This window comes from Jaculus jaculus, chromosome 7 (assembly GCF_020740685.1).
Source record: "Jaculus jaculus isolate mJacJac1 chromosome 7, mJacJac1.mat.Y.cur, whole genome shotgun sequence".
NCBI lineage: Eukaryota > Metazoa > Chordata > Mammalia > Rodentia > Dipodidae > Jaculus > Jaculus jaculus.
The window spans coordinates 38032549-38058594 of NC_059108.1; the positions used below are offsets into that span (position 1 = coordinate 38032549).

At 44.3% G+C, this 26046-nt stretch overlaps 1 protein-coding gene across 1 annotated transcript in view; it reads right to left on the bottom strand.

Annotated features, from left to right (window-relative positions):
* The window catches only part of Armc2 (armadillo repeat containing 2), a 144783-nt gene that overhangs the window by 73675 nt on the left and 45062 nt on the right, over positions 1-26046 (bottom strand). Inside the window, exons 5-7 of the mRNA XM_045154897.1 lie at positions 21350-21426; positions 16831-16929; positions 8708-8883 (exon numbers count right to left, since the gene is read on the bottom strand). Coding sequence (XP_045010832.1) covers positions 8708-8883; positions 16831-16929; positions 21350-21426 — 352 coding nt within the window. The remainder of the gene's footprint in view (positions 1-8707; positions 8884-16830; positions 16930-21349; positions 21427-26046) is intronic.

Below are 26046 nucleotides of genomic sequence, written 5' to 3' on the forward strand. Positions count from 1 at the left end.
ACTATTTCTGAAAAGTTTTATGATAACCACTAATGTTTGAAGTTGACCTTCCAAAGTATACAAAAATGTCTAAGCCAACTAAACACACAGCAATCAAAAAGTGTTCTTTCTCTTATAAAAATAGAGTAATGGGCTGGAGAGATGGCTTAGCCTTTAAGGCATTTGCCCACAAAGTCAAAGGATCCAGGTTGAACTCCCCAGGACCCACATAACCCAGATGCCCAAGGGGGTGCATTTGTTTGGAGTTCGTTTGCAGTAGTTGGAGGCCCTGAGCGCCCATTCTCTATCTGCCTCTTTCTCTCTCCTTCTTTCTCTCTCTCTCTCTTTCAAATAAAAAAAATAAAAAGCATAGTAAGCCAGACATGGTGGCACTCACATTTAATTCACACACTCAGGAGGAAGAGGTAGGAGGACAGCCATGAGTCTGAGGCCAGCCTGAGACTGTATAGTGAATACCAGGTCAGCCTGGGCTACAATGAGACCTTCCCTCGGGGGGGGGAAAAAATTAGCAGAGTGCAGAGCAACTAGCTGAATCAAGGGTCTAAATTAGGTATGCATTCATCTAATGTATTAAAATATCTTAAATGTTCAGAAGTAGGGAATAGTCTAACAAACTATGAAATGGCAAAAAGATTCAAATTAAGCACAAAAAGAATAACTGAACACTGCTCTTCAAAAGAAAAACAGCTTAGAAAAAAACAACTAAACTGTACTTATACACAGGAATACATGTGCCCTCACTGCACCAGTAAAAAATATGTTTGTGGGAATCAGGTCATCTGAACACATAAATATTTCTGTGTAAAGATGATGACATCGGGGTCACATGATTTGACTATTAAAAACTTTTAGGCTGGAGAGATGGCTTAGCACATACCTGTGAAGCTTAAGGACCCAGGCTTGCTTCTCCAGGTCCCACGTAAGCCAGATACACATGGTGGCACATGCATCTGGAGTTTGTTTGCAGTGGCTAGAGGCCCTGGTGTGCCCATTCTCTCTCTCTCTCCCCGTCTCTAATGAATAAAAATTTAAAAAAAAAAACACTTTCTTTGCTAGAGTGTTACTCTACCTCAAAAAACAAAAAACAAACAAACAAAAAAAAGATTTAAGGGCTGGAGGGATAGTTTAGTGGTTAAGGCACTTGTCTACAAAGCCAAAGGACCCAGGTTCAATTCCCCAGGACTCATGTAAGCCAGATGCACAAGGTGGTGCATGCATCTGGAGTTCGTTGCAGTGGCTGGATGAACTGGCATGTCCTCTCTCTCTCTCTCTCTCTCTCTGTCAAATAAATAAATAAATATAAATTAAAAATTAAAAAAACCTCTTCACCGGGCATGGTGGCACACACCTTTAATCCCAGCACTTGGGAAGTGGAGGTAGGAGAATCACTGTGAGTTAGAGGCCAGCCTGAGACAATATAGTGAATTCCAGGTCAGCCTGGGCAAGACCCTACCTCAGAAAAAACAAAAAGAACTAACTATCTTCCAAAAGTCGGGTATGGTGGCACATGCATTTAAACCCAGCAGCAGGAAGGCAGAGGGAGGAGGATTGCAATGAGTTCAAGGAGTGAGACTACATAGTGAATTCAAGGTCAGCCTGGAATAGAGTGAGATGTTACCTTGAAAAAAAACAACCTATCTTCAAAATTATCTCTAATACTGTTTACTGAGTTTTCAGTAAGTTTTTTTTTTTAAGATAACAGATTGTGTCAGACCTATTTATTAAAGATGCATTCTTATTTTTGTTTTTCCCCGTCCCCCCATCCCCCTCCAGGTAAGGTCTCACTCTAGCTCAGGCTGACCTGGAAGTCACTATGTAGTCTCAGGGTGGCCTCGAGCTCACAACGATCTTCCTACCTCTTAGATGAAAGGCGTGCACCACCACGCCCGGAAAAGATTCATTTATTAGATTCATTAGATTCACAAACATTTGCTGAGTGCTTATTGTGCATAGGTCCAGGCTGTTCAGTGAAGGAGACAAAAAATAAAATAGGTGGGTGGGCTGGAGGGCAAAATGCACCATTGCAGCTCAACCTGCTGTGCTCTGGGCCTTCCCATGGGGAATCCCAGAACCTCTGACCTTACCACTGTGCAGCCTGTGCCTCAGATAAAGACAGAACCAGCCTGGGCCTTGCAGCGCACTGTGCTGTAACGCGCCGCGGGTGGTCCATGGGCCAGAGGCCCAACACGCAGAGCGGGGATTCCTTCTGCGCTCGGGCAGACAAAAAGGGAAATGAGAGCTGAGAAAATAATGAGAAGATGCTTACACTATGGTTTTAAAACCTGGGAAATAAGATGTCTTGAAGAAAATAGGGTGAAAAAAAGTTCCCATCTCAATGGAAACAGTTCTCAGGATTTGAGGACACCTTTGAATTAGCTGACTGTCTTCCAACACACTGGAGTCCTTAAGGCTGGAGCCATGACTTACGACTCTTCCTAGTGTGTGTGGGGGGGAGGGGGGGGCGTGTGTTCTGCAACTCACAAAATACTCGGCATAATGAACGAACATAACACATATCACCTCCAAGGTCTTCTGTTACTTTCTTTAAAAAAAAATTTTGTTTATTTTTATTTATTTGAGAGCAACAGACAGAGAGAGAAAGAGGCAGATAGATAAAGAGAGAGAGACTGGGCGTGCCAGGGCTTCGAGCCACTGCAAATGAACTCCAGGCACGTGCGTCCCCTTGTGCATCTTGCTAACGTGGGTCCTGGGGAATCGAGCCTCGAACCAGGGTCCTTAGGCTTCACAGGCAAGCGCTTAACAGCTAAGTCATCTCTCCAGCCCCGGTTACATCTTTAGTGTGTATCTGTGTGTTGATGATGATGATGATGATGTTGACATCGTTCTGCCACAGTTTGCTGGTGGGGGCCAGAGGAGAACCTTGGGCTGTTGATCCTCCCTGTCTACCTTGTTTGAGACAGGGTCTCGGTTGTGATTGTTTGCTGCTGGGAAGGCCAGACTAGCTGGCCTGTGAGTTTTGGACTTCTTGTGATCCCCCCTCCCATGGCTCTTGGCACAGTGGGATTACAGACACGAGCTGCTGTGCATCCAACTTTACATGGGTGCTAAGGACCTCAGCTCTCAGCAAGCACCTTTAGCCCCGTGCCATCTCCCCAGCCCCTAGCCTTCCATTTTAGTGAAAAGTGGCCAAGGCCAAACCAAACCCAGGAGTTGAGGCTATCCTGGGTTCCATACTGAGTCCCAGGGCAGCCGGGCTACAAGCCAAGACCTTGCCAGAACAGAACACAGGGGAGGAAGGGAGGAAAAGAGGAAGGGAGAGAGGGACACATTGAGAGAGAAGGAAGAAGAGATGGAGTAAACAGAAAGAAAAGAAGGGAGGGAAGAAACAGAGAAACAGAAGGAAGGGAAAGATTAGAGAAGACACCCTCAACTTTTAGGCCCACTGTACCTGAGGTCAATTCACACTCAAAGCAAATTCCTATGACTTCTCTATGGATAACTATAACATTTGACCTTAAGACATGACAAGGTAATAAAATGGAAACTTAGAATAAGGGACTGTAGAGTAGCTCAAGCAAATCTGCCCTTTCCCAGCCCCTCTTCATCCTCTTCCTCTATACAGTGTTTTCTCTGTACCATGCCCATTCTACCCACCTGGCTGTGCCCTCCCAGTGTGGCTACCAGCCCCGAAGGCAGGGCCGTTGTTTAATTCACCTGTGCTCCCAGTGCTAAGAAGAATTCCTGACAAAATAGGTCCTCCTAGAATGGTAGTTTGCTTCTTACATTAAAAATAGTAGTTTTGCCAGGCGTGGTGGCACACGCCTTTAATCCCAGTACTCGGGAGGCAAAGGTAGGAGGATGGCTGTGAGTTCGAGGCCACCCTGAGACTACAGAGTTAATTCCAGGTCAGCCTGGGCTAGAGTGAGACCTGACCTCGAAAAACCAAAATATAAATAAATAAATAAATAAATAAATAAATAAATAATAAAAATAGTAGTTTAGGGCTGGAGAGATGGCTTAGCAGTTAAGGTGCTTGCCTGTAAAGCCTAAGGACCCAGGTTCAACTCCCCAGGACCCATGTAAACCAGATGTTCAAGGTGGCACATGCATCTGGAGTTTGTTTGCAGCGGCTAGAAGCCCTGGCGCACCCATTCTCATTTTCTCTCTCACTCATAAATAAATAAATAAAAATATATTTTAAAAGTAGTACTTTTAGGCCAGGTGTGGTGGCACATAGTTTTAATCCCAGCACTTGGGAGGCAGAAGTAGGTGGATCACCATGAGTTCGAGGCCACCTTGAAACTACATAGTGAATTCCAGGTCAGCCTGGGCTACAGTGAGACCCTACCTCAAAAACAAAACCAAACAAAAACCTTTTTTTGTCAAATTAAAGAATAATTAAAGAAGTTTGAAATCACTCCTAATGCTCCCACTATAAATAATAACAGCAGACAGTTCTTTCCTGTTTTTACCTCTCTGCTCTATTTTTCCTCTCCCAAATATAGTCACACTTACACTAGGTAAATGTTAGTACTTTTAAATAACCCTAATATAAACTGACATGTTTTTATAATATTTTAAAATATTTTATCCTTATTGGGGAGAGAGAAAGAGGCAGATAGAGAGAGAATGGGTGTGTCAGGGTCTCCAGCCACGGCAAATGAACTCCAGGTACATGCACCACCTTGTGCGTTTGACTTATGTGGGTCCTGAGGAGTTGAACCTTGGTCCTTTGGCTTTGCTGGCAAATGCCTTAACCACTAAGCCATCTCTCCAGCCTAACAAGATTTTTTTTTAATCAAAGGTTAAAATTAAAATAGCTATCTGGAAGATTGCCATTTAACCAAGGAATGTAAGAAATCAGAACAAACATGTTTGCTAACTATTTTTAACTATAACTAATTTTGAATGACTGAATTATAGCATTAAACTGGTGGATAGAGTAAATAATGGCAGAAAGATGAGAAGTGCAAAAAACCTTCTGAGCTCCATGACTTCAGTCTTTGCTATTTTTATTCCACAGTTCTCAGGATGTGGTCTTTGGAATATCTACATAGACTCCATTCCCAAGGCCTCAGTTAAACAGGATCTTGCCTGGTCTGTTGAGGGAGATTCAAACTGGAGATAAGGCCAGGCATGGTGGTGCACCCCTGTAATCCCAACACTCGGGAGTCAGAGGTAGGAGGATCAATGTGAGTTTGAGGCCACCCTGAGACTCCATAGTGAATTCCAGGTTAGCCTGGGCCAGGGTGAGACGTACCTCAAAAACAACAACAAAAAAAAAAACAAACAAAAAAAACTGGAGATAAGAAGTTGGACACAAGGCTGGGCATGGTGGTATTCGCCTTTAATCCCAGCACACAGTAGGCAGAGGTAGGAGGAGCGCTGTGAGTTCAAGGCCACCCTGATACTACATAGTGTATTACAGGTCAGTCTGGGTTATAGAGAGAGACCCTACCTTGAAAGAAAAAAAAAACAAAAAGAATAAGATGGACTTGATGGATGGGTCTGCAGGTCCCTTCTCACATGGTGCTTCTGCAGCTCATCAGAAAACACAACTGACTCAGCCCTGTGTGGGAACTGGACCTACCCTGGTTGCAGCAAATAGCCAATGCCATGGAGAAGGCTTGTCAACTCAACATTCAGCTTAGAACTTCTTCACTACCTGGTGGACCCACTTAGCCTTTCACCCTAAAATAGCCACCCTGGGCTCCACATGGCCTTAATTTGTATGATCCCATTAGTGACCAAGATAAAGTTCTCCTTACAATGTATCCATGCATTCATACTGAATTCTTTCTCTTTCCTCTTTTCTCCACAAGCTATAGAACTAAGTGTCTAGAATCCAGATGAAAAGGCCAAGCAACCCTTGAGGGCTAGCAGCCTGCATCCTGCTCAGGGTGGCTACATCATCAGAGCCCAAGAAAGGAATTACTATTTTATTTTTTAATTTTTAAAAATTTATTTATTATTATTTACAAGCAGGGAAGAGAAAGAAAGAAAGAAAGAAAGAAAGAAAGAAAGAAAGAAAGAAAGAAAGAAAGAAAGAAAGAAAGGAAGGAAGGAAGGAAGGAAGGAAGGAAGGAAGGAAGGAGAAGGGAAGGGAAGGAAGGTGGGAAAGAAAGAAAGAAAGAAAGAAAGAAAGAAAGAAAGAAAGAAAGAAAGAAAGAAAGAAAGAAAGAAAGAATAAAGGGTACACCAGGGCCTCCTGCCACTGTAGACAAACTCAAGATACATGCACCACTTTGTGCATCTGGCTTTACGTGGGGTGCTGGGGATTTGAACCTGGTCCATTGGCTTGCAAGCAAGTGCCTCGACCACTAAGCCATCTCTCAAGCTGTTGCAGTCGGGTTCGCATTGCTGGCAGCAATCACCCAACCACGAGCAGGTTGTGGGGGAAAAGGTTTATTTTGGCTTACAGACTTGAGGGGAAGCTCCATGATGGCAGGGGAAAATGATGGCATGAGCAGAGGGTGGACATCACCCCCTGGCCAATATAAGGGGGACAACAGTGACAGGAGAGTATGTCAAACACTGGCAAGGACAAGCTGGCTATAACACCCATAAGCCCGCCCCCAACAATACACTGCCTCCAGGAGGCGTTAATTCCCCAATCTCCATCAGCTGGGAACCTAGCATTCAGAATACCTAACTTTATGGTGGACACCTGACTCAAACCACCATACCAAACTTACTATTTCATTTTTTACCCTTGCAATGCTGGTAGCCAAACCTAGAAAAAAAATTGATTAATTTATTTATTTAAGAGAGAGAGTGAGAGAAAGAGACAGAGAGAGAGAGAAAGAAAGAATGAGAATGAGTGTGCCAGGGCCTGCAGCCGCTGCAAATGAACTCTAGATGCATGTGCCATCTTGTGCATCTGGCTTTAAGTGGGTACTGGGGAATCAAACTCCAGTCCTTAGGTAGGCACCTTAACCACTGAGCCATCTCTCCAGCCCCACACTCCGAACTTGGTCACTGTTAAGTGAGTACTCCATTTACTGAGCTACACCTCCCCGCCTGCAATCACTGTTTCAAAGACTCAGATACACTGGACTTAGTCATATATCCCAATTTCTAAAAGGAGAAGGAATAATTTAAGACGACAGCTAAATAAGAATGTAGCCTCCACTCAAAATGACACAGAAAATGCAGTCTGAACATTCTGCTTTACAAAAGGCTTCATTATCAAAATAAGGCAAGGTGGACAGTTCATCACACTGCTGGTAATATTCCTTCAGTGTGTCCTGTCCATTCTGAGACAGTAGGGATCACGGGCTGTTAACAGAAAGCTCTGGCTTTTATGGAACCAGGTAAACAAAGCTTCATTCATTTGTTTTTGCGGCTCTCTTAGAACATTCCAGGATTATGTCTTATCTTTTGGTTCCAACTGTTTATGGTTGTGACGACAACGCTCTCTGCGCACAATGGCATTGTTCTGTTTGATGTGAGGCAGCACTTCAACTTTTACTTGGGGTCACCTTTCTTCTAACACTTTGCAGGAACCTTCTATGACCAGCAGCGACTTTCCCACATGGAGCTGTTTTTCTCTCTCATGCTGGTCCATAAAGCACCTGGACATTGTGTCTGGGACCAACATTACATTATTCTTAAATCATATGACAGAGTCAAGCTCTGAGTAGCAACCACAGGGCAGAGAATACAGCCTACAGCGGCCCACACTGTTCTCCACCGCCGTTCCTTAAACAAGTGCTTCAAATGAATTTGCCAATGTTACTTTTTCTTTGCTTTCCTGCCTTTTCTTTTTCTTTTTGCCTCTAAAAAAGGGGGGAGGGTGGTTAGAAGAGATGGCTTAGTGGTTAATGCACTTGCCTGAGAAGCCTAAGGACCCAGGTTTGATTCCCCAGAACCTACGTAAGCCAGATAGATGCACAAGGTGACGCATATATCTGGATGGAGTTCATTTGCAATGGCTAGAGTCCCTGGCGTGTCAATTCCTCCCCCACACCTATAAATAACAAAGAGTGTTTAGGCACATTCCATATGTAAGAATTTGTTGGAACATTCCCTATGCACTCAGCCTTACTTCCTTAGATAATCATATTTTCTAGTCAAATTCTAGAATGCCAGTTGGTTGCCATAATTTCTCAAGATTATAAATAAATATATAGATTTCCACTCTTTTCTGGGACAATGTTTACAAAGAAAGCATTGGTAAAAAGCCAGGCATGGGACTGGAGAGATGGCTTAGCAGTTAAGCACTTGCCTGTGAAACCTAAGGACCCCGGTTCGAGGCTTGACTCTCCAGGACCTACGTTAGCCAGATGCACAAGGGGGCACACACATCTGGAGTTTGCTGGCAGTGGCTGGAAGCCCTGGTGTACCCATTCTCTCTCTCTGTTGCTCTCAAATAAATAAATAACAATAAGCTTTTAAAAAGCCGGGCATGGTGGCGCACACCTTTAATCCCAGCACTCCGGAGGCAGAGGTCGGAGGATAGTAGTGAGTTCAAGGCTGCCCTGAGACTTCATAGTGAATTCCAGGTCAGCCTGAGCTACAGTGAGACCCTACCTCAGGAAAAAAGAAGAAGAAGAAGGAAGGAAGGAAGGAAGGAAGGAAGGAAGGAAGGAAGGAAGGAAGGAAGGAAGGAAGGAAGGAAGGAAGGAAGGAAGGAAGGAAGGAAGGAAGGAAGGAAGGAAGGAGGCAGGCAGGCAAGCAAGCAGGAAGAAAGCAAGCAAGCATGGGTGTGGGACAGTTCACTAGAGCACCAGAAAGACAAACTTACTGCTAGGATGAGTTTTGCAAGTTTAAGGCTGAGCGAGTCTGAGCCGACGTCCACCAGTTTGTAGAGAGTCTTCAGCAGAGCGCTTCTTCTCTTGAACTTGCTTCCCAGCAGGCTCGCCTCCTCTAGCGCGCGGTGGAGCTGCGCGCAGGCAGCACACAAGGCACCCGCGCTTTCTTCTGCCTCAGCAAAGAGAGAAAACGACAGGCGGGAAGTCAGGTTTTCAAGTGCGTCAAACACGGACGGCGTAAATGAAGACGAGACACCTTCAAAGTCCCAAACTCTCTTTTCCCTTCTCATTTCGCTTCCATCGACTTGATGTTGCTCGTCTCTTTCACCTTCTAGGTGCCACTGAGCCTACTTAGAATACACAGTCTTTCCAAGAGCGTGTGGAAGGGTGGGATTTCTACTGGCCTCCTTTCCCAATGCCTTGCACCCCCACGGGGCTCTGTCCCCGTGTCACGGAAGCATCTCCACCTTCAGCCCTTTCCGGCACTGGTACTGTTAGCCTAGAATGTTCTCTTTCCTTGGCTCTTACTAATTTTGTTCCTCCATGTCTTTGTCTGTGTATCAACTCCTTCAGAAAAGATGCTTGATTCCAATGCAGTATATAGCCCCTTTCACAGCTATTTCTACTTCATGGAGGAGTGTTGTGTGCTGGAGTATGTATCCAGTACAGTGAAGAGATGTCATGCTAAGAGAGCAGCCAGTCTTCCTGACACACATGCATGCATGCATGCATCGTACAGTGAGATGACTCCAGCTCCATACACATTCACTTTCTTGCTTTTTTTTTCTTTTTTTTTGTTTTTCGAGGTAGGGTCTCGCTCTAGCCCAGGCTGACCTGGAATTCACTATGTATTCTCAGGGTGGCCTCGAACTCATGGCGTTCCTCCTATCTCTGCCTTCTGAGTGCTGGGATTAAAGGTGTGCGCCACCATGCCTGGCTTCTTCTTTTTTTTTTTTTTTTTTTTTTTTGTATTTCAAGGTAGGGTCTCCCTCTAGTCCAGACTGACCAGGAACTCACTATGTAGTCTCAAGTGACCTCGAACTCATAGTGATCCTCTTACCTCTGCCTCCTGTGTGCTGGGATTATTATTATCTTTTTATTTTTTGAGGTAGGATCTTGCTCCAGCTCAGGCTGTCCTGGAATTCACTATGTAGTCTTAGGGTAGCCTTGAACTCATGGCAATCCTCCTACCTATGCCTCCCAAGTGCTGAGTGCTGAGATTAAAGGCGTGTACCACCATGCCTGGCTCATATTCACTTTCTAATATACTAATGAAAACAATGGTCAATATTTTCCTCTGAGAATGATTGTTACCTGAGAAAAGAGTTCTCACAGAACAAAAGCTCAAAATGTCACTAAATCCACCATTATTAGAAACACAGAGAATTTTTAAACATTTCAGTTACATAGGAAACAAGAAGATTTAGCACGTTTGATGTTATAATCATGATCCTAAGGAAGGTATTTTTTGAAAGTGGGGCCATAATCTTTGGCATACAAGGAAGAAAATTAGCACAGAAAACATGGGAGAAATAAAAAGTCCAAGAAATAAGGTATTCTATCTGAAAATAGTATATCTGATGAATTCTGTCCCAAATTTTTTTTTTAATTTTTTATTTATTTATTTGAGAGTGACAGACACAGAGAGAAAGACAGATAGAGGGAGAGAGAGAGAATGGGCGCGCCAGGGCTTCCAGCCTCTGCAAACGTACTCCAGATGCGTGCGCCCCCCTGTGCATCTGGCTAACGTGGGACCTGGGGAACCGAGCCTCGAACCGGGGTCCTTAGGCTTCACAGGCAAGCGCTTAACCGCTAAGCCATCTCTCCAGCCCCTGTCCCAAATTTTAAAGTAGGAGACCAATCTTAATAAATGCCATATTGTATGCTGCAGTCAGGTTTGCATTGCTGGCAGAAATCACCCAACCAAGAGCAGCTTTGGGGGAAAAAGGGCTTATTTTGATTTACAGACTCGAGGGGAAGCTCCACCATGGCAGGAGAAAACGATGGCATGAGCAGAGGGTGGACATCACCCCCTGGCCAATATAAGGTGGACAATAGCAACAGGACAGTGTGCCAAACACCGGCATGGGGAAACTGGCTATAACACCCATCAGCCGGCCCCCAACAATACACCTCCTCCAGGAGGCGTTAATTCCCAAATCTCCATCAGCTGGGAACCTAGCATTCAGAACACCTAAGTTTATGGGGGACACCTGAGTCAACCTACCACAATGTGCTCTTGGAAACCGACATGGGGGAAGTGTGTTCCTGCAGAAGGAAGTGACTCAGGCCATTTTTAGCTCTTTTCAACAATAACATCTAAGAAAAAAAAACTTTTTTTTCAATAGTTAAGTAACCTTCAAGGCCTTTCAGTTATGCGCTTAAATAAATGAATTGATGGGAAATGACTTAGATCAACTTTAAATAAAGGGGAAACCTTAGCTCTGTTGTATGAAACACTCTTGTTGTATTTTATTCTTCTGTGACTGCCAGTTTCTGCGCAAGTCCAAGTCCAGGCTCTGGGCTATTCTCAGGCACTGGCTGGCTCCTGAGTTATTTTTCTAACCCTTCACCTTTCAATTTTTTTTTTTTTCCAAGGTAGGGTCTCACTCTAGCTCAGGCTGGCCTAGAATTCACTCTGTAGTCTCAGGGTGGCCTCGAACTGTGATCCTCCTACCTCTGCCTCCCAAGTGCTGGGATTAAAGGCGTGCTCCACCACGCCCAGCTCTCACCTTACAAAATTTTAGTCTACTTGGGTTCCACTCAAAATTAAACGTATTCTCAAGTAAACCTCTAAGCCAATTAACTATAATTGTTATAAATGCCACATTTGGTGCAGGCCCAGAATCCCAGAACACAGGAGTCTGAGGTGGAGAGAATGGCAAGTTCAAGGTCAGCCTAGGCTACGTAGTGAGACCTTGTCTTAAAAAAAAAGAAAAGAAAAATCACACAGTCTCAACAGATATTATAAGAGTTATCAAGATTCTCAGTGGGCTAAAGCTGGGAAGAGTCTAACTAGTAAAGGAGTAACATAATCTACAACTACCGTCTCCCTGTACAGTCTCATTAACTACAAAGGGAAATCTAGCACCTTTCAGAAGTGGAGCCTGGCACCCCACCCAACTGATCAAAGTTTAGGTCTCCAACCAGGGATAAGGGCCTCCTGGCATGAGGCATGACAGGGACCCATCATTACAGTACCTGTGGACACACCTGCCCCAAAGCCCAACCTGGGTCTCAGCATGAGGAAACCCCAGGCAAGTCTGATCTGTGGCACCATCTGTGCTACAAATGACTGCTCCCCACATGTCTCGGGATCTAAAGAGATGGGACAGACAGTTAAATCATGTGGCTTTCGTTTTCTATAAAGGTAATTATGGAGATGACTGGCAATATCCAGGCAAGATTCCTATGGTATTGATGGCAATTTTCAGATATGCAAGAGAACATTGTTGTTTATAAAACAACAACTAAAACAGGCCAAACTATTTGGGTTTTGTTTTGCTTTGCTTAAGAAAGGGTCTTAGCTGGGAGTGGTGGTGCACACCTTTAATTCCAGTACTTGGGAGGCAGAGGTAGGAGGATCACTGTGAGTTCGAGGCCACCCTGAGATTACATAGTGAATTCCAGGTCAGCTGGGACTAAAGTGAGACCATACCTTGAAAAAAAAAAAAAGAAAAAAGAAAAGAAAAAGAAAGGGTTTTACAGGCTGGAGACATGGCTCAGTGGTGAGGCACTTGCCTGTGAAGGCTAAGGAACCATGTTCAACTCTCCAGGGCCTATGTAAACCAGCTGCAAGGAGCCGCAAGTGCACAAGGTCATACATGCACACTGGGTGGCACACTTGGAGTCACACTGCAGTGGCTGGAGGCCCTGGTGTGCCAATTCTCTCTCTCTCACTTCCACTCTCATTCTCTTGCATTAAAAAAGGCCAGTCTGGGCTGGAGAGATGGCTTAGCGGTTAAGCGCTTGCCTGTGAAGCCTAAGGACCCTGGTTCAAGGCTCAATTCCCCAGGACCCACGTTAGCCAGATGCACAAGGGGGCGCACACGTCTGGAGTTCGTTTGCAGTGGCTGAAAGCCCTGGCGCGCCCATTCTCTCTCTCGCTCTCTATGTGCCTCTTTCTCTCTCTGTCACTCTCACATAAATAAATAAAAAAATCTTTAAAAAAAAAAAAAAAAAGGCCAGTCTGGCCGAGTGTGGTGGTGCATGCCTTTAATTCCAGCATTCGGGAGGCAGAGATAGGAGTATCACAGTGAGCTCAAGGCCACCCTGAGACTACATAGTAAGTTCCAGGTCAGCCTGGACTAGCATGAGACCCTACCTTGAAAAAACAAAATAAAAAAGGGGGGGCAGTCTGTTGGGCTTACCTCAAAGAAAAAAAAAAAGAAAGAAAGAAAAGGTCTCACTCTATAGCAAAGATTGCCCTTGAACTTGTTGGCAACTTACTCTCAAAAAGTTCTAGAATGAAAGGTCTCTCTTTCTCCCTCTCTCTCTCTCTCTCTCTCTCTCGCTCTCTCTCTCTCTCTCTCTGTGTGTGTGTGTGTGTGTGTGTGTGTGTGTGTGTGTAGGGAGCAGAGAGAAGGGAACATAGAGAGTAGCTAACAATGCTGGAGCAAGCATGATAAGATAGTATTATTGGAGGAATTGGGGAGGAGAACAAGGAGGCTGGATTTTTACTACTTGTGATGGTTACACTTATTGCCCACATGAAACACTTAAGGTCACCTGAGAGGGATTCTCTTAATTAGGTTAATTGAGGTGGGAATATCCACCCTCACTGTGGGCAGCATCAGTCCATGGGTCTCGGTCCTGCACTGTATGAAAGGGAAAAGCAGGCTGAGCACCAGCGTTCAATGCTCTTGTCTGTGGACTGCTCAGTTCCCTGTCACTACACCTTTCCCACCACGATGGACTGTAATCCAGGGCTGCTCAATGAAATAAGTCCTTCCACCCATAAACTGATTTCTTATAAATTTTATTTATTTATTTGCAAGACAGAAAGAATGGGTGCGCCAGGGCCTCCAGCCATTGCAAGTGAACCCCAGATGCATGTGCCACCTTGTACATCTGGCTTCACATGGGTACTGGGGAGTCAAACCCAGGTTGTTAGGCTTTACCGGCAAGCACCTTAACCACTGAGCAATCTCTCCATCCCTCCAGTCCAATTAAAAAAAATATTTATTTAAACTGGTTGTGGTGGTGCACACCTTAAATCCCAGCACTCGGGAGGCAGAGGTAGGAGGATTGCCATGAGTTTGAGGCCATCCTGAGACTACATAGTGAATTCCAGGTTATCCTGGGCTAGAGTGAGACCCTACCTCAAAAAACCAAAAAAATATATATGTATTTATTTATTTGACAGAGAAATCCAGAGAGAGGAAAGATCTGGAGAGAGACACACAGAGAGAATGGATACACCAGTGCCTTCTGCCACTGCAAATGAACTCCAGATGCATGTGCCACTTTGTGGATTTGGCTTTATATATGGGTACTGAGGTATTAAACTTGGGTCCTTAGGCTTTGTAGGCAAGTGCCTTTACCCACTGTGCCATCTCTCTAACCCAACACCTAACTCTTGTTTAGATTTTGAAACTGTCTTTTGCTACGTAACCCAGACTGGCCTTGAGCTCACAATACTCCTGCCTCTGCATCCTGACTTCTAGAATTACAGTCCTGGTGGTAGCATCTCAGTGATCAATGATTTTTTTTTTTCTGAAAACAGGAATTAGTGTATCTCAAACCTCAAATACCTCATGGTGTGCTAACATTTCTCTGTTGGTGAGTATGGTGGACAGAGTGTTGGCATCCTCCTGAAATCCTTGAGGCAGAAGATCTGCCCTTCAGTATAGGCCTTTTTGGGGTGGAGGATGTGGACCAGTGGTAGAATGCTCTTCTGACGTGCAGAAGGCTCTGGATTCCATTGCCAGTACCAGGATGATGATGTTGATTATATTAGCCTCTCTCTCCCTGAAGATTTCACAACACAGTTTTTGTTTTTGTTTTTTTAATTTGAGACAGAGAAAGAGGGAGAGAGAAAGAGAGAAAGAATGGGCACACCAGGACCTCTAGCTACTGTAAATGAACTCCAGACATATGTGCCACCTTGTGCATCTGGTTTACAGGGGACCTGGAGAGTCAAACCTGGGTCCTTAGGCTTCGCAGGTAAGTACCTTAACCACTAAGCAATCTCTCCAGCCCTCACTATACAGTTTTTTAAAATATTTTATTTTTTATTTGACATAGAAAGAGGGAAAAAGAGAAAAAGAATGGGTGTGCAAAGGCCTCCAGCCACTGCAAATGAACTCCAGATGCGTGCATCCCCTTGTACATCTGGCTAACGTGGGTCCTGGGGAATTGAACCTGGATCCTTTGGCTTTGCAGGCAAACACCTTAACCACTAAGCCATCCCTCTGGCCCCATAATCCAGTTTTTTAACCCTTTCTCTGACTCATGTGTCCACTTGTTTTTGCACTCATTTTCTGAAGGAATGGCCCAAAGTTCACTGTGGATAAGAGGGTGAAAATAAGCAAGTCCAATTGGGAAAACCCTACGTTCATATCCCTAGGACTTGGGGCCAGGGAGAATTTTGGAGGTCATCTAATTTCATCTATTCTTTGTGTACACAATTTCATGTAACACCAGGGCCCTGGTTCTTAGCAACACCAAGTCCAGAAAGCCTGCCCAAATTACACGCCCCCCCACCCATACCCTGTCCTACCTTTAACTGGGAGCAGAGCCCAGTGGCCAGCAGATAGTCTGGGAGGGGCAAGTCACAGGTGGTCAAGGAAGAAGGGTTCTATACCATATCCCTGTTGAGGACTGCCAGGACTCTCTACTTGGCTCCTCCGGGGGCACTCCCTCAGCAACTCCTACTGAGGACCTACTGTGTGCAAGGTACCAAGTGCCAGGACCTCAGTTTAGAAGAGCCTGCTTTGCCTTTCAGATGAGATCGGATGCATTCAGGGTTGTATAGCCATAAACCTTGTTTGCCCTCCAAAAGGGAATCCTCAGGGAGCTTCAAGAAGGAGAAAGTGGGGAAAGTGGGGAGTTCCCCTAAGTAGCCCCCACCCCATGCCCCTTATAGGGACCCATCATTGGTGGCCTTCACCCCAGACTGGATGGGACATAGCTGATATCACTTCCATGCTGGTGTGGCAACCCCAGCTGATGCACTCAACCTCAGAAGTGCAGGAAACAAGCTTGGTTGGATCAAGAAAGTCAGGGGCAACTGGGCGTGGTGATGCACACCTTTAATCCTAGTACTCGATGCAGAGGTAGGAGGGTCGCCATGAGTTCGAGGCCACCCTGAGCCTACATAGTGAATTCCAGGTCAGCCTGGGCTAGAGTGAGACCCTACCTTGGGGAAAAAAAAAAAAGTAACAGGGAAAAAAAGTCAGGGCGCTGCTGGAACTGTGATTCCGTTCCAGAGACCTGATGTCTGTTTTCATCTTTCACTTTCTAGAATGGGAACAGTCTCCTAAGAGAGGTTGAACCAGCATTTACTTGAGCAGAGGAAGTGCTCATGAATTTGTGCTATGAGAATTTTAGAAGATGCCATTCTTGGTACAAAGTATGATTTTACTCACTAATAATTTGCTTTATATATAATGTTTAGTATACACATTATTGGGTAAAGAAATAGATGGCAACAGTTGTCAGTAAACATGTCCGCAGAAATGATAGTCAATATATACCAAAAATATCAGGGCAATAGGGAACAAATACATGAATACCAATATATATATTTGGTTTTTCGAGGTAGGCTCTCGCTCTAGTCCAGGCTGACCTGGAATTCACTTTGTAGTCTCAGGCTGGCCTCAAACTCACGGTGATCCTCCTGCCTCTGCCTCCTGAGTGCTGGGATTAAAGGCGTGCGCCACCACGCCCGGCCATTGTGTTCGTTTTATTCTTTGCACCAACACACACACACACACACACACACACACACACACACGTCTCCTGCAAACTGTAAAGGAACACCAGATGCTTTTTGCCACGTTTTGCATCTGGTTTTCTGTAGGAACTGATTTTTTTTTTTTTTTTTTTGCAAGCATCACTCTCATCCTCCCAGGTATTGTTGATTTAAAACATGAAGTGTTTTTTTTTTTTTTACCCTTTTCTAATTCATGCAGAATCGGTACAATCCTTGTTTTCCAAAAGACTTCGTCAACTTCTATTTCCGTATCCTTTTCTTGCACATCAGCTTTTGAGACTGAAAAAGAAACCCAGGGGAGGGAAAAATGTTATGAGAAAAAGGACTTGTAACAGGACAGAGTTAAAATCCTTTTCTATTTAGCACTAAAATTAATGATACAGAAATAAATTTTACATGCTTCCCTAACCCAACTAATTCCAATCAGAGCTCTAGCACTTTTAATTACATCAACCCAAATAAAACTCAAATGATAATACAAAGAAACAGAACTTAAGAGCAATGCTTTCATAAAGCATTACATTTTCTAAATGTTGATGATTATCAGTGAAGGAAAATGATTTCAGATTTTTTTTTACTTTAACGTATTCCTCTGCAATGTTCAATAGATAACTCTAGATAAATAGACTGAAAATGCTGAATGAAATACTTTCCTATCACAAATAAAATGTTCACACCATACTGAGAAAGTAACATAATGCAAGTGATTTCCTGCGGGGTAGTGGGAAATGTCTGGGCATCCCCACCCATATACCTTTGTAGAGGCACTGGGTGACCATGGTCTAGTTTCAGATCCTTGCCAAGCCCCAGTTTCTTTAGCAGCCAGATGGAGAATATTAGCCTTGAAGGTTATGAAAAACAAACAGAAAAAAAGAAAAAGAAAAGAAAAGCAAACAGGCTAGAGAGATGGCTCAGCGGTTAAAGGTGCTTGCCTGTGAAGCCTGAGGATCTATGTTTGACTCTCCAGGTCCCACACCAGCCAGACACACACAGTGACAGAGGCGAACAAGGTTGCACAAAGTGGTGCATGTGTTTGGAGCTTGATTACAGTGGCTGGAGGCCCTGGCATACCAATTCTCTTTTTCTCTCGTAAAGAAAGTAGGCAGTCTGTTAGACTTGCCTCAAAAATAAATCCACACACCTGGGATGTGGCAGGCCTCCAGTTCATTTCTGCAATGACATTATGAGGAGGTGCCTCACTTTTTCCCATTTTTCTGATTACTGTGGAATCTAGGAGATTAAATTATCTGCCCTGGGCTGCAGAGATGGTTTAGCACTGAAGGCGCTTGCTGGAAAAGCCAAAGGACCCAGGTTCAATTCCCCAGTACCCACGTAAAGCCAAATGCACAAGGTGGCATATGTCTCTGGAGTTTGTTTGCAGTGGCTAGAGGCCCTGGCCTGCCCATTCTCTATCTCTCTGTCTCTTTCTCTCAAATAAATAAATAAAATATCTAAAATATTATCTGCCCAGAGTAACATGGCTCCAAAGCCCTTGCTATTCTACCCTACTGCATTCCAGTGGACTAGAAGGTAACATTGGTGAGAAACAGAATTTATATTAAACCATTCAGATCATGATTCCATCTCACACCGGCAGTTCTCAAATCCAAGACGCCAACTGAGCACCAGGCATGTACACTCTTCCTTAGAGGCCGTCCTCGGACTCCCATCCTGGACTACCTCCCCAGGCACCCAGTCTATCCCGGATGGGTGAGGGGTCCACAACCTCTCAAGGAGGACCAGGTACGAAAAAAAGTTGTCACATGGAATGTTAGAATTCATAGGAGCAATCAGGAGTTTTAAAACATACACAGGTTGTCTATTTTGGGAAACAAGTTAATATTTTAGAAAGTGCCTTCATCTATGTTCATAGTTTGCTAAATATAAAAATGCCTGGGCTAGAGCGAGACCATACATCGAAAAACTAAAACAAAAACAAAATTATGATTCAATAAGAAATTGAGTAAGTCAAGCAAAAATTTCTTGCCTGTTTCTAAAGATATTGCTGTCCTGGTGGCACTTAGAGTTGTTCACCACAGCTTTGAATTTTGGACACAAAAGCCTGACACAGTATTAGGACTGGCTGATGGTTTTAGCATGAGAGTATAAAACCCTCAGCAATGACATTAAGTTGGAAATCAGAATATCGAACATTTTTCTAAGTACTGGATAAATTCACAATGACCACAAAGTCATTTTACTGATAAGAAACTAGTTTGAAATAACATTTTTAAAACCGTTGTTTAGGGTTGGAAAGATGGCTTAGCAGTTAGGGACGCTTGCCTGCAAAGCCTAAGGACATGTGTTCAACTCTCCAGGTCCCACATAAGCCAGACGCCCAGTGGCACAAGCATGCAATGTCACACATACACACAAGGGGCACACACATCTGTAGTTTGATTGCAGTGGCTAGAGGCCCTGGTACACCAATTCTCTTTTTGAATAAAAAAGCCAGTCTGTTGGGCTTGCCTCAAAAAAAAATTATTATTTATTTATTTATTTGCAAGCAGAGAGAAGAGAGACGGAGAGAATGGACACGCCAGCTTCCCTAGGCACTACAAACAAACTCCAGTTGTATGTGCCACTTTATGCATCTGGCTTTATGTGTGTCCTAGGGAACCAAAGCCCAGTCATTATGCTTTGCAGGCAAGTACCTTAACTGCTGAGCCATCTCTCCAACACTGAAGATAACATTTTTTAACCCAGTGTTATTGGGTGTCATAATTTATTTTAATTTCTGTTGTGACAAGGTCTCACCATGAAGCCCAGTGTAGCCTTTAATTTATAATCTCCTGGCCTCGGCCTTCTATGTGCTGAGATTTCAGTTTACCACATCAGACATAAGATTTTATGTGGATGAAAATATATAAAGAATATAAGCAACCAGTTTCATCCAGTAATAACATTGTGCCATTTTTGTGACTTCTCCTTTCTTATTTATTTTTTTCAAGGTAGGTTCTCGCTCTAGCCCAGGCTGATCTGGATTTACTATGTAGTCTCAGGGTGGCCTGAAACTCATGGCGATCCTCCTACCTCTGCCTCCCGAGTGCTGGGATTAAAGACATGTGGTGGCATGCCCAGCTCTCCTTATCTTAAAGGGATAAAATCTTGCAGACATGGTTGATGCCTCCAACCACTACCCTCTTCCACCTGCCCTCTGGGGGTCACCACCACCCTCAGCTGGGCAGTTACTGTTACCATGCTTGACTCTACAGGTTCACCACACAGATCCTTGGCCCATCAGATATGTCCTTGTTTTTTTATAGCCTACTTTTTCATCTATTATGTTTTATTTTATTTCATTTATTTATTAGAGAGAGAGAGACAACGAGGCAGGTAGAGAGACAGAGAGAGAGTGGGTGCCACAGGGCCTCCGGCCTCTGCAAATTAACTCCACATGCATGTGCCACCTTGTGCATCTGGCTTATTTGGGCCCTAGGGAATCAAACCTGGGTCCTTAGGTTTCACAGCAAGCGCCTTAACCACTAAGCCATTTCTCCAGCTCTAATATTATGTTTGTATTCATTTCACTCAGTATTACAAATGTTCACTGGTTCACTTTTCTAGCTGCCATATTCCATTGTATGGGTTTATTTTATATCATTTCTAGTCTGTAATTTACATTACTGTATATTTTATCAAACAATATAAAACCCTCAAAGGGCTATCTTAATATAGTTAGTAGAGTTTAAATGGGCAATGATGTATTTTTTTTAAAATTTATTTATTTGAGAACGACAGACACAGAGAGAAAGACAGATAGAGGGAGAGAGAGAGAATGGGCGCGCCAGGGCTTCCAGCCTCTGCAAACGAACTCCAGACGTGTGCGCCCCCTTGTGCATCTGGCTAACGTGGGACCTGGGGAACCGAGCCTCGAACTGGGGTCCTTAAGCTTCACAGGCAAGCGCTTAACCGCTAAGCCATCTCTCCAGCCCTGATTTATTTTTTAAAATATTTATTTATCTATTTGCAAGCAGAGAGAGAGGGTGGGGAATAGAAAGAGGGCGGGTAGAATATGGGTGTGCCAGGGCCTCTTGCCACTGTAAGCAAACTCCGGACACACATACCACTTTGTGCATCTGGCTTTACATATGAACTGGGGAACTGAACCTGGACCTCTAAGCTTTGCAAGCAGGCACTTTTAGCTCTCCAGCCCTATCTATTTTTGAGACAGAGTCTTACATAGCACAGGTTGGCCCTGAGCTCACTATGTAGTTCAAACTGGTCTTACACCTCTTGGCTCAGACTCCCAAGCACTGGAATTTTAGGCATGAGCCACCACTCTTGGCTGTAATGATTGAGTTTAAGCTTTGAAGACAAGATGTATTCACTCTGCAGCTTCTGTAAATAATTAAGACTGTCCTCAATGTTGAAGACACCAGATCTGTTTATTGGTGACACTTTTGTGAAATAATACAATCTTATATAATAAATGTTGACCTCTCACTACCTTGGACACAATTCCTCAAGGTTTTGCACAAGGAATGGTTCATAAGATGGAGTTTGGTACTTGAGTCGTGCTTTAACCAATCTTTGACTATCAATAAGATTGATCTTTGAAAAACAAGTCATATTGGCTTAACAGTATGAAGTATGACTATTAGAAAGACCTACACCATCAGGCATCTCCGTTCATCTGTTCTTCCTACCAGTGGAGATGAGGGAGTGTGGAGGACCCCAAGGGGCGTAAGCATCTCACCTGCTCCTGTTTCCAGCCTGCTTGGGTCCAAGCTGCTAGAACGCAGGGAGGCACGGGCTCTCTGCTTCCCGGGATACCTGGAGGAAGTAGATCACATAAGTCATTGGCACGTGCATCAAAGTACTTTATTTTTCTAACTGAGACGCTGTGTACATAGCACTTCTGAAGAAACCTCAGAGAATTGCTTAGAAGATAGGGTTCGGTGTATTACTCAACCTTTGACTTGAACTAAGATTTATCTTTGAAAAACAAGTCAGATTGATTTAATAGCATGAAATATTACTAGAAAGAACCAAGGACTCCAGAGTTGACTTTGGGGAGACAACGGTTAAGAATTTGGACCACAAGAGGTCACTGTTACAGTAAGAAAGAACTCTTGATGGCTTGCTGAAGCCCAACCTTGCTGGAAGAGACCTTACTCCCAACTCTATAGACATGGAAAACTGCCCTAAATAGGCCAGCCAGATGTGTCCTGGGGTCACACCACTGGGTCAATGCTGGAATGCAGGCCTCATAGTTTCCAATCTACTGTTCTTTCCACTACATCACAGTCTGTCCTGTTCCCGTTTTAAAGAAATTCAATTAATTATCATAATAAAAATGTTTACTTAGAAATATTGTAAATGTTAAAAAAAAATGGAAGGTGCATTTAGGCAGTCTCTGTCAAACATTTTGTGTTTCAAATAAGAGTGGTGACTGGCTATCGGCAGGTTTATATGCTTGGATTTCTTTTTGTTTTTGTTTCTGTCAAGGTAGGGTCTCACTCTAGCTCAAGCTGACCTGGAATTCATTGTGTAGTCCCAAGCGGGCCTCAAACTCACAGAGGTCCCCCTACCTCAGCCTTTCCTGGGTGCTGGGATAAAAGGTGTGTGCTCCCACACCCAGCTGGGTTTCTTCAAGTTAAATATTTAACATTAGCGATTTCCTCTGGAAGATAAAACTCCTTTCTTACCAGTGCTGATGCTGAAAGTGTTAACTTTTAAATATTTGTATGACATTCCAAGGTAAGAAGCATTGGCAGGATACAAATGCAAGATGTACAACCGAACTTCTTTATGGCAATCCAATGTACTTGTTCCAATTTTGAAAAAATACATATCTGCATGTGTGCTGGTTTGATTCAGGTGTCCCCCATAAACTCAGGTGTTCTGAATACTAGGTTCCCAGCTGATGGAGATTTGGGAAGTAACACCTCCTACAGGCAGTGTGTTGTGGGGGGTGGGTTATGGGTATTATAGCCAGTTTCCCTTTGCCAGTGTTGGGCACACTCTCCTGTTATTTTTGTCCACCTGATGTTAGCCAAGGGGGTGATGTCCACCCTCTGCTCATGCCATCGTTTCCCCGGCCATCATGGAGCTTCCCCTCAATCTGTAAGCCAAAATAAACCTTCTTTTCCCACAGGCTGCTCTCGGTTGGGTGATTTCTACAAGCAATGTGAACCTGACTGCAAAACATGTGAACGTGGCCACCTGGGACCATTACATGACATATGTCCACACTGCTGCTTCCTGTGCAGGGAGACCCCAGTGAACAGCCCAGGGCCCAGGGCTTCGTCCCAGCACTTACTACTGCTCTGAACTTTAGTTTCTTAAAATACAATACTTTCCTTTTTCTATGAACATGTTCGTGTGTGTGTGTGTGTGTGTGTGTGTGTTTTATTTATTTGAGAGCAAAAGAGGGAAAGAGGCAGACAGAGAGAGAGAGCAAGAGAATGGGTATGCCAGGCCTCCAGCCACTGCAAACGAACTCCAGATGAATGCACCACCTTGTGTATCTGGTTTATATGGGTCCTGGGGAATTAAACCGAGGTCCTTTGGCTTTGCAGGCAAACACCTTAACCACCAAGTCATCTCTCTAGCCACTTTTATATATATTTTTAAAAATATTTTTTATTTACAAGCAGAGAGAGAGAGAAGGATACAGAGAATGGACATGCCAGAGCCTCTAACCACTGCAAATAAACACTGGACACATGTGCCACTGTGCATCTAGCTTTACGTGGGTACTAGGAAATCAAACATGGGTTGTTAGGCTTTATGGGCAAGTACCTTAACTGCTGAGACATCTCTCCAGCCCTGTTCATTTTTATTTTTATTTATTTATTTATTTATATTTCTTTTTCAAGGCAGGGTCTCACACTCGCTCAGGATGACCTGGAACTCACTCTAGAGCCCCAGGCTGGCCTTGAACTCACAAAATCCTGCTACCTCAGCCTCTTGAGTGCTGGGATTAAAGGTGTGCACTACCATACCTGGCCTATTTTTTTTTAAATACATGGTACTTTCTTTTGTTATAAAATAGGAAAAGGATTTGGATAAGTGTTTTAAATGTGTAATTTTCTGAAATAATTATTTTTGCACACCATAAAAACCAGACCTAACAGCAAGATGCTCCTAACCAATAAGACAAACAGTGAGGGGAATGGGTCCTTCAAACAGGAACATAATCCTAGGAAAAAGAAAAATATTAAAACCTCAACAGGAGCTGAGCATGGTGGTACATTCCCATAATTCCATCACTCAGGAGGTAGAGACAGATAAATCAGAAGTTTGAGGCCATCCTCAGCTATGGAGTGAGATAAAAAAACAAACAAACAAACAAAACACCCTATATATAAACAAAGACCCAACTTCAACAGTGTGTAAAGTCAAGGAGATTCCTGTATTTATCACTCCTAGAAATAACATGGAAAATTTGAGAATAGAGGTGAGACTTATACACACACACACACACACACACACACACACACACACACACATATATATATACACACATAATTCTGCTCTAAACAACACTTAGAATCTGGCAAGATTGCTTTCAACTCATGGCCTTCCAAAGTCTCTGGTCCATGGCCAGGGGCGAAGTGGCCTCCCTAAATACCACATATGTATAACCTCAGTTCTAGAAAAGATGGTCTAGATGGCTCCTTCAGCTGGAGAAAAGCTGAGCAGCGCTGTGTCCTGCTGGTTCTCAAGAAGACACAGGCTCAGGACTGACTGACACCACACGTGGTGGTCATGATGGGGCGGGCATGAGCTCGGGGACCTGCCTGCCTGGTCCACAACTGCAGCTTTGGTGGCCTTGGGAAAGTTACATGGCTCTGCTTTCCTCATCTCAAAGCAAGGGCTCTGCTCCTGACCAATCCAGGGACTGGACACTGGGAAGACTGAGCACATTTTTCAGAATGGCTCTTCTTTCTCTCTGAGTCAGCAGCACTGACGGGGGGAGGTTCAGCGGAGATGAACGTGGAAGGTGTTTCTCTGAGAAAGGTGAAATCTACTTTGAGCAACTATTTTTCCACGGGGAGAAGTTCATTAGAAGTAGAGAGAAGCGACTGGGACAAGTGGAGGACAAGGTGGGTTTTCAAGGATGAAACACTTACTTAGCAAGTGACAATACCAGTCTCAGAAGACAAGCAGCATCAGTGAAGAAAGAGGATGAGGGAGCCTGACATCTGAGACCAGACAGCTGCGAGCAGAAAGATTAGGGGATAGGTACTGGTTTTACTGGGCAGAACCTGGAACTGCTGCCTGAAAGGTTGGGCAGCAAACCCTGGGCAGCAAACCCTGCATGACGGGCATAAGAAAACGTCACAGCTTCTTATGCAAGGGAGGGGTGAGACTTGGGGTTCTGCAAGGACAAGAGTTATGAGGAGATGTGAGGGGTAACAGGGACTAATCTTTGGAGGATGACAGTGGGGCTAGAAACAGGCAAAAGAAACGAGGGATTCCAAAATGGAAAGCTGATAGGATGTGATGGTGACGTTCAGGCATCTGGGGAACCAAGTGTAGATCTGAGAGATGGGACAGCCCGCCTCCCACCAGCAGAAATGGGGAGGGGACGGGCGGTGTGAGAGGTCAAGCAGTGTGGGATTTCCCTTGTTGTGTTTCTTTCTTTTTTATTTAATTTTAATTTTATTTATTTGTGTGTGTGTGAGAGAGAGAGAGAGACAAGGAGAGTACAATAAAGGGAGAGAGAGAGTGAGCAAACATGAGCACACCAGGGCCTCCTGCCACTGCATACAAAATCCAGACACATATGCCACTTTGTGTGTCTGACTTTAAATGGGTACTGGCAATCAAATGCAGTCCCACAGGCTTTGCAAGAAAGCACCTTAACTGCTGAGCCAGCTCCCTAGCCCCGTCTCTTTTGTTTTGTTTTGATTTGTTTTCTTCAAGGTAGGGTCTCATTGTAGCCCAGGCTGTCCTGGAATCCATCCTGTAGTTCCAGGCTGGCCTCAGCCTCCCAAGTACTGGCTTGACTGAGTTTCTGGTGATAAATGGAGCACCCACAAAGATACAGAAACCAGAAAGAGCCTCTACTGAAGATTAAGGTGGACCTGGGGCCAGAATGGTCAGTAGCATGTCAACTCTGGAGAGCTGGGTTGGAACAAGGCTTGATTGGGTGATCATGGGGAGGACCATGTCTAAAGGAGAGAAAAAACACACACCTTCATGTAGTCCACAGCTGTTGGAAGAGGGCCTGACCAATAGGTCACAAAAGCTGGGGACTGAAGAGGGAAGTCCTGTTTACCGGGGTAAGCCAGAGACATTGCTATGGAGTGCACATATGGAAGTCCCACGGGAGTGAGCAGGGAAGAAGGACACCAAGCAGACAAGAATCAAAGCCAACCATAGTGGCCCGCTCATGGTGGTGAAATAGGAGGAAGGTGAGTTCAAGGCCAGCCTAGGACACAT